Source organism: Arvicola amphibius, chromosome 8 (genome assembly GCF_903992535.2).
Source record: "Arvicola amphibius chromosome 8, mArvAmp1.2, whole genome shotgun sequence".
Classification (NCBI taxonomy): domain Eukaryota; kingdom Metazoa; phylum Chordata; class Mammalia; order Rodentia; family Cricetidae; genus Arvicola; species Arvicola amphibius.
This window is the reverse complement of record NC_052054.1, coordinates 23,607,203-23,622,127: the sequence shown is the minus strand read 5'-3', so window position 1 is coordinate 23,622,127 and position 14,925 is coordinate 23,607,203. Positions and strand designations below refer to the sequence as shown.

The 14,925-nt window shown below is 38.4% G+C and overlaps 1 protein-coding gene across 4 annotated transcripts in view; it reads left to right on the top strand.

The window, feature by feature from the left end:
• The window catches only part of Vta1 (vesicle trafficking 1), a 49,014-nt gene that overhangs the window by 25,496 nt on the left and 8,593 nt on the right, over positions 1–14,925 (top strand). For all 4 annotated transcript variants that reach the window (XM_038340352.1, XM_038340355.1, XM_038340353.1 and 1 more), the window contains 2 exons: positions 9,708–9,816; positions 10,408–10,581. In XM_038340352.1, the coding sequence (XP_038196280.1) occupies positions 9,708–9,816; positions 10,408–10,581 (283 nt within the window). The remainder of the gene's footprint in view (positions 1–9,707; positions 9,817–10,407; positions 10,582–14,925) is intronic.

Here is a 14,925-nt window from a genome sequence, read left to right as displayed (position 1 = left end):
GGTCTTGAGCAGCTGTTAAGAAGGGTGTTGCAGCCACTTGTGGAGCATACTTTAATCGTAGCCCTCTCGAGACAAAGGCCGGAGGATCATGAGTTCCAGGCCAACCTAGTTTTAGCCTAGCCTCACGAGTGCCTTAGAACAATAGCAAATAACAAAAAAGGGAGAATTGCCATTAAGACACGTCAGAATTGACTTGAGAAGGAATAGATTTAGTGTATAGTAGTGGCTTAATGTCAGTTGAACTACAACTCTGAGGTCTATGAGGTCATTATAAGTTTATTAATTTAGGACTACAAGGAACATATTCTAAAATGAAAATATTCCATAATAAAAAGATTTCCTCCAATCTGATGCTTTTTACTAGGTTTTAAAATGTGGTTGTCCTTCATATATTGTTGTAAATAACAAAACTATATGGAAGATGGGGTAGAAGGAGGCTAATAACCCTAAAAGGGAAATGTTGAGTTAGGTATGCTAAGTCTTGAGATTAGAAATAGTCTGAAAAGATGTAAATTTTGGACTTTTTTATATGTTGTTGTCAAAAGCCAACATGACCAAGGCAACTTTAAAAGAAAGTATTTAAATGGGGCTTGCTCACAGTTCAGAGGGTTAGTCCATTGTTATGATGGCTGGAAGCAGACAAGCATATTCCTAGAACTGAAGCTCAGAGCTTTACATCATGACCGATAGGCAATAGGCACAGAGTGCACGATTGGGCCTGGCCTGGGCCTTTGAAACCTCGAAGCCCACCCCCATCTGCACACCTTCTCCTACAAGGACACAGCTCCTACCCCTTTCAAGCAGTTCTTCAACTTGGAACTAAGCAGACATATGTGTAAATGGAGACTACATATTCATTTCCCAGCCACCCAGACTTAAATAATCACACAAAAACTGTATTAATTACAACACTGTTTGGCCAGTAGTTTAGGCGTATTCCTAGCTAGCTCTTATATCTTAAGTTGACCCATTTCTATTAATCTATTTATCACCACGAGGCTATGGTCTACCGGTAAGGACCCAGTGGTGACTTTCTCCTTGGGCAGCTACATGGGGTCTCAACTCCCCCTACTCTCTTTATCTATCTCTGTTCAGATTTCCAATGCCATTGGCCAAAACAAAAGCAACACATATACAAAAGGAAATCCCACATTACATATGAGTCTCTGGGCCCATTCTGATTCAAACCCTCACCCTAGATCAGAGAATCCAAGTTAAATGAAGAAAGGAGGGTAACTAAATAGCTAATTGGTGGAAGTTCAGGCCTGTATAACAAGAACAAGCCAGTATAAAGGACTGATTGCAATGTCATCGAGGTAAAAAGAAAATCAGGCGACCTGGAGAACTAGTGAACTAAATACAAATGGAGTTTAAAGCAATGGGAGTGATGCAACGAGGTCTCGAGGTACAGGAAGTACAGAGTGAGTAGAAAGTGGCTTTTAGTATAGGATGAGTACGGAAGTGTTCAGAAACTCTATTAATGTAGATGAAAGCAGTTAAAGTGATTAATGACAATATTTATAATGTTGAATCTAGACAAAGAGTCAAGGAGGAAGAACAAAAGGCAAAGACAGGTCATTGGGGCTATCCCCAATGTGAAATCTCATATGTGCCAGAAACTGGCTATATTAGCCTTTCCAAGTCTGCAAGTTTAGGACAAATTTCTTTTTGTTTTTAATTAAATCTCTGTTGTGGTAAGGCCACTTGTTGGTTCCTGGCTGCCCAGCTCCCTGAAATAATCACACATAAACTTTTAATTAAATAATTGCTAGCTAGCAATCATTTAAACGTATTGCTAGCTAGATGTTTCATATAGAATTAACCCATCTCTGTTATTTTAGATTTTACCACAAGGTTTGTGACCTACTGGCAAGGTTTCAACATAACTGTCTCTGGCAGCAGCTCCATGGCTTCTCTCTGACTTCACCCTTCTTTTTCCCAGCATTCAGTTTAGTTTTCCCTGTCTAGCTAGGTCCTTCCCTAATATAGGTCCAAAACAGTTTCTTTATTCATTAATGGTAATCACACCATACAGAGGGGAATCCCACATCATCTCCCCATTTCTGTTTAAATAAGAAGGAAGGTTTTAACTTTAACATAGAAAAATTACATACAGTAAACTAGGTATCAAGCAAGAATTACAGTTATAATATTTATATCTACTTTATCTTTTATTATAACTAAGGAAAACTGTAATTAAAACTGTAATTATAACTTCACCAAAGACTCCAGGAGGATATGATGTTACCTATGTAAATAGGAAGTGCATTGTAAGCAACTTCCAGAACTCTAGAAATGACAGAGACATATCACTGCCTGGACAGTCACCCAAAATTTTCTGTAACATTGGGGCATCCATCTTCAGCCTACAGGCCCATAGTATTCAGCAGACTTTTCCATGAAGCAAGAAATTTAAAAGACAGTTCCACCCTATTGGCAGTGTCAGTCACTTTCTTCTGTGTCCAGCAGAATGTCTGGCAGACTCTTTCATGAAGCAGGAACCCCAAAGGGTCATCTCATGTTTAAGCAAGTTCAACAGTCATTTCTCTGTGGGTCTTGCATGTTCAGTCCACACAGCATACCATCAAGCAGTCCAGGTAAGAGCAGTTTCTTGCCCAAATGGCTAGCAAACTTCATAAGGAGCCAGCCTCTTCAATACCCATCTTCCTCTTGAAGTAGATTAGTGCTGTCAGGAGCATATGTGTCTCACAGTCATGAAAAGTCTTAAGCTCTTAAAACATTTTAAATGTCATATTCTGAAGGTCTTTGTAAGATTTGAAGAATACCTATCTAACTGAAATATATCTCTGTATATCTAGAAAACCTAACTAACAAGACTAAAAGCTTGATTAATATAGATAACTCTCTAGTAAGCTATATTTCTTAATTATATATTATATTTTTGAAGAGCTGTACAAGCACAATATCTTAAGAGCAGAAATATATATATATGTAACAAATTTACCTTAATTTAAATTTGTATCAATAAACCAAAATCCATACCAGTGCAAATCTCTATAGCATATCCCCCTATAAATGTAAAGAAATATTTATAAACAGTATTTGAGAATATGGGTGTATTTCTCTTCAAACTGCTTCCTGCTGTTTATTGGGCAAAGTAATTTTTTGAAGAGTGTTCAAAGCGACCTTCCAGGGGGTCTTATTCCTTCAAACCACATTAGCTTGGAATGAATGCACAGGTTCTCATCCTCCGTGGAAACAAAACCTCTTTTCCAAAGCAACATATCCTTAGATCCATATTTTGAAATTAAGATACCTTTAAGGTGTGTGTGTGTGTGTGTGTGTGTGTGTGTGTGTGTGTGTGTGTTGATTTAGCTTAGCAGCCCACACAATGAAATGTCTCCTGGTACTTAATTACTTCAGTCAAAAAAATTCAAAGAAAACACAATAATACATAATCCAGATTCTCTGTGTATATTTCATCTTTATGTGGCTTATTTTTCTTACTCTATTACTTTTTCTACAAGTTTACTCTCTTTAAAGACTTTGTTTTATTTATTTTTATAAACCATTTACTTATTTTTATAACTCTCTGTACTCTTTTTCTTCTCTTTCCCACGCTGACATACATTTATTAAATACACTGTGTCTCATTTAGAGATCTTTTATGTCTGAATTTGTCTTTATTGTGTATTTATAATTCTTTACTGGCCGGGAAAGCTTCTTAAAATGCTAAGAACTTCTTAAAAACTTAAGCTGCAGCTTTACTGGGGTATATATGGTTCTTCCTGCTTGCTCTGCACAGTCCAACATGGTGGAAGTCCATTCACCACCTCTGTAAGCTGTGTATATTGCCCCAGTTCCCAGTATACAGCAGGTCTGTATCGTGCCATTAAGCAAGTTGTAGCACTCTGCTCACAAAACCCATCTAAACGCTCCTTGGCCAGACCTCCTGAAAGAGCCAGAAGCTTTTGTGCTGGCGAACCAAGAAGCCCCTACTTTTTCAAAACCAGCACAGCTTTTTTTCTGCTACTGCTGAATCAGGAAAACCTCTCTTAAAGGAGCCATGCCTCTGCTTGCTTCCAGCAAACAGAACCCACCCAAGAAAATGCCACTACCAAACCATGCTTAATTTTGTTCTTTTGTGTCTAGGATTCCTTTTTAAGCTTTCTCAGGTTTTAAGTCGATTTTTAGTTAGCCATATTGGGTGCCAATCTGTTGTGGTAAGGCTACTTGTTAGTTCCTGGATGCTCAGCCTCCCCAAAATAACACAGAAACTGTATTAATTAAATCATTGCTTGGTCAACCACTTATGTTTATTGCTAGCTAGCTCTTACATATAGAATTAACCCATCTCCATTATTTCATATTTTACCATGAGGCTTGTGGCCTACCAGCAAGGTTTCAGCATGTCTGTCTCTGGAGGTGGCTCCATGGCTTCTCTCTGACTCTGCCCTTCTTTCTCCCAGCATTCAGTTTAGTTTTCCCTGCCTAGCTAAGTTTTGCCCTGCTATAGGTCCAAAGCAGTTTCTTTATTCATTAATGGTAATCACAGCATACAAAGGGGAATCCCACATCAAATCTCCTTTCATTATCATGTGCACTTGGGTTGAGAACACCTAATCCAGCTGTGTGTTTTCATGGCAGTCCAGTCACAATGAGGGTGACACAGGTGACAAACTGAGAACTCAGTGGAAATCTCCATGTCCGCTGCTGACTCTACCAGGTCAGATTTGCCATTGTCAGTGATTTTCATCAGTTCACTTAGAAAACAGGAACTTGGGGCCAGGGACAAAAGTAAAAGCTCCTTTTACAATTCCTGTTTCCCAGAAAGGATGTCTTAATCAGCCAAAAAAGAGTGAATGGATTTCACAAATATTGACATCTTGAAATTTTCCTCTTAAAATACTTTGCATCATCAAACATTCTTTCTTTTTACAGCAGCATTCAAATGTCCATTAACTCAAGTTAAAACTGTTAGAAATTTCTGCTACATATTATTCATGCCAGGGTTGTGGAAAATAGGGACTAAAAACAAATTTTTCTTTATTTGCTGTGGGAAACTTTTGTTTCATGTTTACTAATATAAGCCCTCTTTCACTTAAACCAATATTTTCTTAAAACTTTACATACTTAGGAAAGATGCCCAGGATGGTTTAAACATCTCACAATTTGAAACTAGGAGTGAATCTTATACAGTCATAATACAACTCTACCACAAAACAGACAAGATTAACGTATATAAAGATGCAGTTCATTTGTTTGCAGAAGTATCCTCTTTTTATTAGATACATTCTAAATACACATTATGTAATTGACCTTTTAAAGTCTTTTCCCCTTGGTTCATGTATTTCCATCTGAATTAGAAGTTGTGTCATGATCATTGTACCTTACCAAAACATTACTAAATAGTGTGCCTGATTTTACTGCTAAAATCTCATAACTATTGATAGCTCTGTAATGATGAGATCAATCAACCCTAATTTAAAAGAATGAGGCAGTAATATCTTACTGCTGTGGTTTGAATCAGGTCTCTACAAATATCCAGGTGTTAGGTGCTTATTTCCTTGAATCCACTACATGGAAATGGTGGAAATCTTTCAGGCCATTGAAAGCATGCCCACCAAGGATCTTGTGGGACCCAGGCCTTTCACTCTTGTTTCTTGGTGGTTAAGTGTGTGGTTTATTCTCCAGCAGAAGATAAGAGCCACACTTTGGATGAAAGGCTCACATTTAGAGATGGCAGTTACTGGCTGGCCTTCATGTTGGACTGTATGTAATGTTTGTGCTATCTTCTTCATTCTGTCTCCCTCAGCAGTTAGCATAGTGCCTGCCTTGAGGAAATGACAAATAATTATTAACTTCCTGCAAGCCAAGGGGGCTATTTGGGAGTAAATATTTGAGCTGAGCCTTGAAAAAGAGGAGACATTTGACCACAAGATGACCATGGTAGAGAAAGGAAAACAGCATGAGGAAATAGCATGCAGGAAATGGCATGGCAGAGACTGAAGGAGAATCATAAATGTGGAAGGTGTTTTTGTTCACTTGGTTCCTTAATGTCTCTGGGTCTTGGAGGAACTAAAATATGACTTGCTTGCACTTCAAGGTGATTATAGAGAACCAAATAGGAAAGAGTAGAAAAGTGCTTTATAACCTGGAGAGTGATAAAAAGTTGTTAGCTAAAACTTAGGACTCTGCTTTGGATTTCTCTTATCCAACTCACCCATATTCCTCTTATCCAGAACAGATTTGATTTTCTATTTATCTTAACTTTTATTTATTTCCGCCTGTCTGACTACATAGACCTTTCTTTCTACTTGCCTGGTCTTGCCCTTTTCTCCTTTTTTTCACATGATGTTTGTCTTCAAAGAGCAAACCAAAATACCATTTATACTCCCAGGGATCTCTGAGCATCCTGTTTTTCTTTCTGAATTTATGGTTGTTTGAATGAAAATGGTCCCCAAAGGAAGTAGCACTATTAGAAGGTGATTTTTTTTGAAGTAGGTGTGGCCTTGTCATACTTCCTTCAACAAGGTCTCATTTGCTCAAGCTTCCCACAGTGTGACTGTTAATTTCCTGTTGCCTGCAAGATGTAGCACTCTCAGCTCCAGCACCACATCTGTCTACATGCTGCCTTGTTCCCCATCATGATGATAATGGACTGAACCTCTGAAACTGTAAGCCAGCCCCCAGTTTAAATGTTTTCCTTTTAATGGGAAACATTTAATGAGATGGGTTTATTTTTTTCTGCTTGTTGTAGCTGATATATTTCCTGTGTGCATAGCTGAATGATTAGCTCCAAGAGGAAGATGGAATGCACAGCTTACTTTACATCTCTTTGATTTCTAATTTAAAGTCTTAATAGCAAGTGTTTATTAAACTACAGAAATTCTCATAGTAACTAATTATATGTAAAATAAGTAATAACTAATTTTATAGCTGGAGAGTAGGATATCGAACATTTTCAAATAATATCATTTGTAGATAATGAGATTCAAGTGGACATGTAAACCTGAAGATTCTTAAATTAGATAATTTAGTGTTTGTATGCTATCAGTCCCAGTTTGTATGGGATTTTGAAAACATAACTCTAATGGAAACTTAGTGCTTTGACATTTTTGCTTTGTTTTGTTTTTATTAAAGACAGTGAAAGAGAGGGGAAAAACAGTAATCCATATGCTAATGATATTTCTGGAGGTCAGAAACTGCTAGTCTGGTGTCGTGGCTCATGCTATAATTCCAGTACCTGGGAGGCTGAAGCAAGAGAGTTACCACAAGTTTAAGACCTGCCTGGATTATACAGCACTCACTAGTCTAGACCAACTAGCCTAGGTCTGGGAATGGTATACCCTGTTTCAAAAGTCCCCTATCCCCCAAAAAGTTCAATCATCAAACTTTGGAAATTTCAAATTGTTCTCTATAACTATATAATCAGTACTATAGAAAACTTCCTAACCTGAATAATGCATTCATAGCCAAGCAACTCTACTACATTATTGAAGAACATGATAATTTCTGTGAGCACACATTCATCAGATGGAAGATGTTGTTAAGCTGCTACATTGTGCTATAACAAAACCAGATACACGGTACAGAGAGCAGATAGTAGACTGCCTTTGGTGATATCAGCATGTTTATAGGTGAGAAAATGTTTTATAAATATAAATATGTAACTATAAATTATAGAAAATATTTTTGAGTAAATTATTTAGTTTTAGATTGAATAGGTCAGGAAAACCGTTGTGAGAAATTAATATTTGGTGTACCCCATAAGGAATGAGTAGAAGTAAATAAGCAGAAGAAAAAGTAGAAAGAGCAAGAGCTAGCAGCACATGCAGGCCTGGGACAGAAAGCTGCATAGTGAGTAAAGTGCACAGGAAGGCTAAGAAGCCTGGGTAGTTGTGAACTAAATAGGAAAGACTCTTATAGCCAGTGCATGGAGAAGCCACTGAAAAGATTGCTATAAATGGGTTTATATTTTAGAAGATTGATCTGAGTGCTACATGAGGAAAACACAGAAGAATGTGGTTAAAAACATAGAGACGTGTTAGGGGATTAGAGGAATCTTAGAGAGAAATGTGGAGATAGAGAACATGATATTTCCTAAAAGCAAAATGAGTTGAATATGATGGGAATGGCCAAAGATCGGATGGGGTACTAAAAATGACTCCCACAGACAACCAGTCTTCAATGAATGACGTTAATTGGGTAGAGGAGAAGCTAGTTGTATTTGTGACTTCATAGTGGAAATAACCACATTATCGGATATTCATCAGAAGCAAATTTGGGCTAGTTACATACATTTAAGATTAATGAAGAAGCTGTAGAAATCAGTATGTAGACAGACAGACAAGTTCAATGACTTTTGTCCTGATGCTTGTAGATATTGCATAAGTTGTAGAAGGGAGAAAGACAGGCTACTACGAGGTAACTACCGTACCTGACAATAAATGCTAAAGATGTGTAAAGCTGGGAGTGTAGGGAGGGGCAGTGGAGGAGCTGGGAGAGATGTATTAATGGATCTGCAAGAGTGCGTCATCTGAAGGAACTGCCGTCCAGCTCACACACTGCCAGATAGAGGGAACCCCAGGGTTCCAGAGCCTCTGTTGTCTACAACTGTAGACAAGTTTGCTAATACTGTGGGAAGCAGAAGTGATGTTTTCAAGTCCTCTGAGTCACACTGACAATTCCACTAGTTTGCAGTCTCTGCTAGAATAGGAACCTTCAGGGTATTCTGAGGCTGGATGGGAGCCTAGGTAACAAAAACGGGAAGGAGAACAACAGTCACAAAATGGAACTAACAGTTTCACAAACAGAAATGGTCCAGGACTTAATATACTGCTGTCAGGTTTGTCAAGGAAAGGTTAGAAATGTCCACTAGCCTTGCCCAAGAGAAGTAGGTTATTGGTGACGTTAGTGAGAGAAGCTCCTCTTCGCTGAGGTACAGACCAATACCACTAAAGAGAAGGGTGCATTCAAATTGTCTGACTTAGTGTGTGACATGGGTAAACATAGAAGAAATGAAACAAGCACACATCCAGTGAGCTGAACAGTGAAGCATGAAGACTTCAAGTGTGGACAGTTGTTTGGGAAACTTGTTAAAGAAATGAAACAATGTGCAGCCAGACTTGAAACGGAAAATGGGAACCAGGCCTTGGGACTCAAACAGAAAAGAGAGTCCCAGGGTCCTTAGTGGCTGGTATTTTCAGCTCATCTTTAGACAACAGGATGATTCCTGCCCCCTCCCCTTGAGAACTGAGGTGATCCGATGGAGCACTTAGAATATGACAACTTGGAAGTTACATTCACCCTGTATCACTTTTGTCAGCTTAGCTTTATTGTATTTTTATGGATTTGTGTGTGTATATTTTTTGTAAAATATATATATATATTTACAGAAACAAGTTGTCTGTTATTGCTGTCATTTATATTTTACCTTAAAATTTCATTTAACCTCTTTAGGAATCCAAAAGTTAGGAATTTTGCTGGCATGACACACAAACACTTCCCTTGCGGCCTTTGTCTATGATGTAGTGCTGCAGTGTTCTAATGAGAAGTCCTTCTCTTGGATTCTGCCAGGCCCTGACCACTGGAAGAATCAGCAGTAGAATGTAGGGATGGTCAGACTCTTAGAACTGCACCACTCAAATAGAGACTTCATCTCAAGAGTGTGACTTAGCCCGTGTTAGTATTCTTATTTTTATGTTACAATGGTCTGATGGTGCTACAAATATATTCCCTTTTAGAATGTGAAACACAGAAAGTATGCAAGGTGGAAAGCAACATATATCCATAACTGCTTAAAGAATGGGGAGACTCCTCAAGCAGGCCCTGTTGGAATAGAAGAAGATAATGGTATGTATCTATTAGTCCTAAGCAGAAATGTTTCAGTAGAATGTTGAGTTTTCAAAAGATTTCAAAGTTTTCAGAAGGTACTAGCAATTTTTTTCATCTACAATAATTATAAAACCAGGAATTTGGTCGCATTTAAGATTACAGCTTTACATGTGCTATCTGTCCATGTCAGCTAAATGTCCCCACTGTCACCATATCTACCTAGACTTCATTGTTACATAGGAAAATACTCACAGGGTGACCTAGAAGTGTGATTATTATATTAATATTATGATGCTTTGTGTATTTTTTAATTGTTCCGTATTGGCAGGGAACCGGGTTATATTTTACATGGCTCCAAAAACTACAGCTCATACAAAAGTGGGAAGTGAATTTTTAATTCCATATACTCATCTTCCTAGATCCTACCAAAATTCAGATAGTAAATACAGATAGTGTTGTTTTCTTAATAGAGACTTGTTTTTATTTCAGAAAATAGCATGCTTATCGGATGCATTATGTGAAATTGTGTTTGTCATGTGATAGGGGAAAAATAAAAGTAAGCAATTGTATTTCAAAATGCCTGCTTCAACGTACGTTCATTATATACAGATGTTGAAGAAAGTGAAGATGTTGGTGCCACCTCTCTGCCCACTCAGCCGCCTCAGCCATCATCTTCAGCATATGACCCAAGTAATTTGGCACCAGGCAGCTACAGTGGGATACAGATTCCTCCAGGTGCACATGCTCCAGCTAATACACCCGCAGAAGTGCCGCACAGCACAGGTATGAATTCAGTACTGTGTCCCCATTTTCATAACAATTGCATTGTTCTGAAGCTAGAAATAGCTCACTTAGCTTAGTGGGGAAGAGCAAGCTGTACAAACATGAGGACCTTAGTTCAGATCCCAACACACACATAGAAGGTTGGCCCTGGCCACATACACAGATATAACCCCAACATTAAAGAGTGTGGAGACAAGGAGATTTCTGGTCTTGCTAGCTTAGCTCCAGATATTTTTGAGAGACGCTAGCCATTCACATACCATATACACTACATCACACACAGGCATATATAAGCACCGTGCACTTACACCACACACTCACACATGCATATGCCCCACACACAATACACATGTACCACACACATATATGCACATATACCACACTCAGGAATATACACAAAAAATGTTTTTAGAAGTAGGAGCAACACTTACATTTGGTCCACGTAATGATGTTAATAGAGTTTGATCCTTACATTCCGTTTCACTTTGTTTTAGTATTTATTGCAGTCTAAATTTTTGAGCAATGACAGGTGCTTATATGTATTGATTACTATTTGCTTCTTATTTTGCTAATGATGTTTTCTGTACATTATAGAAATGGCTCTTCCCTTTTCTGTCTTCTTCCCTATCTGTCCCCTCCACTGTAGATTTAGACTAGTTCGGCAATATTAGATTCTTTCTCACTGGGTGTGTTAGTTAGGATGCTCCCTCTGTTTCTATGTGGTGTCATTGACAGTGATGATGGGGTAGGTGTAGACTCTTACACGTAGCAGCAGGCACTCTTCCATTTCCTTGTATCACTGACAAACCATCTACCTTACTTCCAAATAGAGAGTCATTCACAACCAACAGTTAAGCTTTAGTCTACTTTGGGTTTGTATGCATTGCCTTTATTAGCAATGAAATTGACCGTTGTCTCGCCGTCTCTCTTATGTCGTCACATGGCATAGTTCACCTGGCTTTCGAGGCTTTGTGTGTGTGTCATGACACAGCTAGTGCAGCCAGTGTGGACTTGTTCTACATACAGGTCATGAAACAATTTTTAAATATTTTATAGTCTTTGAAAATATTTCTAATCTAGAGTACCTAAACAAAACTAGCTACCCTAGTGTATCTGCCGTAGGTGAATACTGGTCAAAATGTACCTGAAAGGTAAACACAGGCATTCTTACAGAGTAAGCATGCCATGCATTTGGAAGCAGATCACCATGTCTGTTATTTCCCACTAAACTGTAAACTTGTAATAATTCAACTGGCATCTACTTCTCTCATCCTATGTTTTTTTTCTTTGTTAGATGAAATTAGTATCATGCCTACTCCTCACATTTATTTAATTATCAACAGAGTCAGAAGTATAGAATTGACTAGTACTTAGCCATATGCATAGTAAGCATAGAACTGACTAGGATGTAGCCATAGCGCATAGTAAGCACTCTACAAATTAGCTTCTTTTCCTTATTCTTTTCTTGCCTTCTTTCCTTCTCCATGGAGAGTCAATAGGCATTTAAAATCATTTTGTAAATCAAGACAAATACCATATGTCAGTGTAGCATGTACGGAAAGATGACCTGAAAGGTACTACTGTAGAAGCAGATCTGAGGGTGTAGGAGGGAGGCCGCTTGCTTGTCCTGGCTGCCCAGAACCAAAATAATCACACAGAAACCATATTAATTAACTCACTGCTTGGCCCATTAGCCCTAGCTTCTTATTGGCTGACTCTTACATATTAATTTAACCCATTTCTATTAATCTGTGTGTCACCATGTGACAGTGGCTTACCGGGTAAAGTTCCTTCTGGCTCTAACAGAACTACATGGCTTCTCTCTGACTTCACCCTTCTTTCTCCTAGCATTCAGTTTAGTTCTCCCTGTCTAACTAAGTTCTGCCCTGCTGTAGGTCCACAGCAGTTTCTTTACTTATTAATGGTAATCACAGCATACAGAGGGAAATACCACATGATGAGGGCAGCACTGTAGTAAAATTACCACGCGTTCGATACAGATTAGCTTTGTGTGAGAAACAGCAAACTATACTCTAGGTAGGAGGACTGTTGATTGACCTATATAACATTGCCATTTTTGTACAATGAAAAACTTCAAATCTTGAGAGCTTTGTATGATCCCACTAATAGTATTTATTGTTGGGAATATTCATGACAATAAATATTAGGAGGTGCAATCTAGGAAGTGTTCTAGTGTTCACAGTACATTTTAATCTGGTTAACAAAAGCTTGTGATGCTGTGTGTTCTCTTTCTCCGTCTCTCCATGAACATATGTGTATAAATATAGCATTTTATGTATCCTAATTACCCCTTCTCTACCTCTTTCATTCATCAGAGAAAGTAATAAAAATAAAACTTCTAAGAAACATATTTAGTGAAGAAAGAGAATTTGAATTCAAGATTCTGACCTCTAGTAGCTAGTTGCTACCTCCTTTCTGTGTCCTTTGTCATCCTTGGTAGAAAAGGATCTAAAATCCTTTCAAATCCAAAGCTGCTTTCTCAATGACATACTTCTATTTAGTTATTAAGTTTAGATGCTGGATCTCCTCATAACTCCAGGTTCTTTTCTGTTACATTTATTCAGTTCATAGCTGTCAAATAAAAGAAAGCATTAACAGTTTTAGTTTATAAACGTAACAGATGTTTCCCCTCTTGCTCGCTTGAAGAGTGATTTACCTTCTCCCATGTAATAGGTCCAGGATGCACTTTTATCGAAGGGAAATCCTTCAGATAGCTGAGAAGAATAGTATTTACTCATTTACAAGTTCTAGTTCTTCCACAGAAAAAGCAGTAGGTGCAAGCAGGCAGGAATAATGGTTGTTTGGCAGTGTTTGCCTCTGTGCCTAAGCCACATGGGACACTAATAATGTTCACTTTATCTCTCAAAACGTGTGCTTCTTGCAGTCTGTATTATAGAAGGCCTTAGCAGAAAATCAAACTAGATAAATATGATAGAATTGTATTATTGCTGCTAACTTTGGGGTGTTTTGTTTTGTTTTGTTTTTTGAGACAGTGTCTCCCTATATACCCCTGACTGGCCTGGAGCTCTCTATGTAGATAAATCGGGCTCTAACTCACATAGATCCTGCTTCTGTCTCAGGAATACAAGGATTAAAGGTGTTCTCCACCACACCCAGCCAGTTCTCGCCTTCTTGCTTCTCACCTAACCTACTGCAAACCTGAGCACTGTGAGGAGCTGTGGAGGAGGAAGTTAGATTCCTGTGTTCTGTGTGCTGTCATTTACCTGTTGACATCCTGGCCTGGGTTTTTATCTCAGTGCCATTTCCCCTGGTTACATCTGGTTTCCTACATTCTTAACTGTTTCTCTTAGTCTTTATATATCCTTCTCTTTGCTAGGCCTCTGCACCCTACTGCATTTCAAGGCTCTGTTTAAATTTGGGAGTTAATCTTTTTTAGCTTCCTAAGCAACTCTCATGTCTCCCTTTCTAGAGTTTCTGTACCATTTACTTTATAGAACAAGTTAGTTAACTGAAAATGTTGCATTATTCTTGAACATACATGGCTGCCTTCTAATATGCTGGCTAAGCGTAACTCAGAAGTTACATTCTGACATAATAGTCGCATTTTATTGAATGACAGGAAGAAATAAATGCTCAAGCACACTGCTTTCCTTCAGGAGCAGATTTTAAGAGACTTATCTCACTCCAGCATATTGCAGTCTAAGTTGTGACCATTGTACAGATTGCCCAGAGAGACCTATCCAAATCCAAAACAGATTTAAAAAAAAAAAGCAGATGAGAGCATCCAGTAACCTAAAAGACATTACCAACCTACCAGGTATTTTTGAGCTGACGTCAACCCATTATTTCATTTCCACAAAAGGGCAGACCTGCCTCTGCTTCAAGACAGACAGGAAGAGACATGTTCAGACTATCCTGCCTCAGGCATGTACAGCTGAACGACTGACTGAAAACTTAGTATGGTACACACTGTGTGTTAAAATATTCTTTACATGGAATAATCCTGTATAACTAGGCAGTCCATGAATCCTACTGTGTTCTTAATACAGCTAATCCACATAATTATTTGAAAGTTATCATAGGATGCCGGCCTGAAAGTGTGGCCTTCTGTGAAGGAGTCAGTTGAAAGATTTAATCTTGGAAGAGAATGAGTCACTTGGGAAGGGTTGGTGTTACCTGCTCAGAGGATGAGGATGGCCATCTCTACTCAAGATATGTCTGCCTTTTTGCTAGATTAGGTTTGACAAACAGCCTCTCAGATCTCCTACCTTTCTAACAGTCTTCGTTAATTTTGTTTTGTTTTGTTGTTTGAGGCAAAGTCTCACTGTGTAATAATGGCTGGTCTGAAACTCAACAGAGATC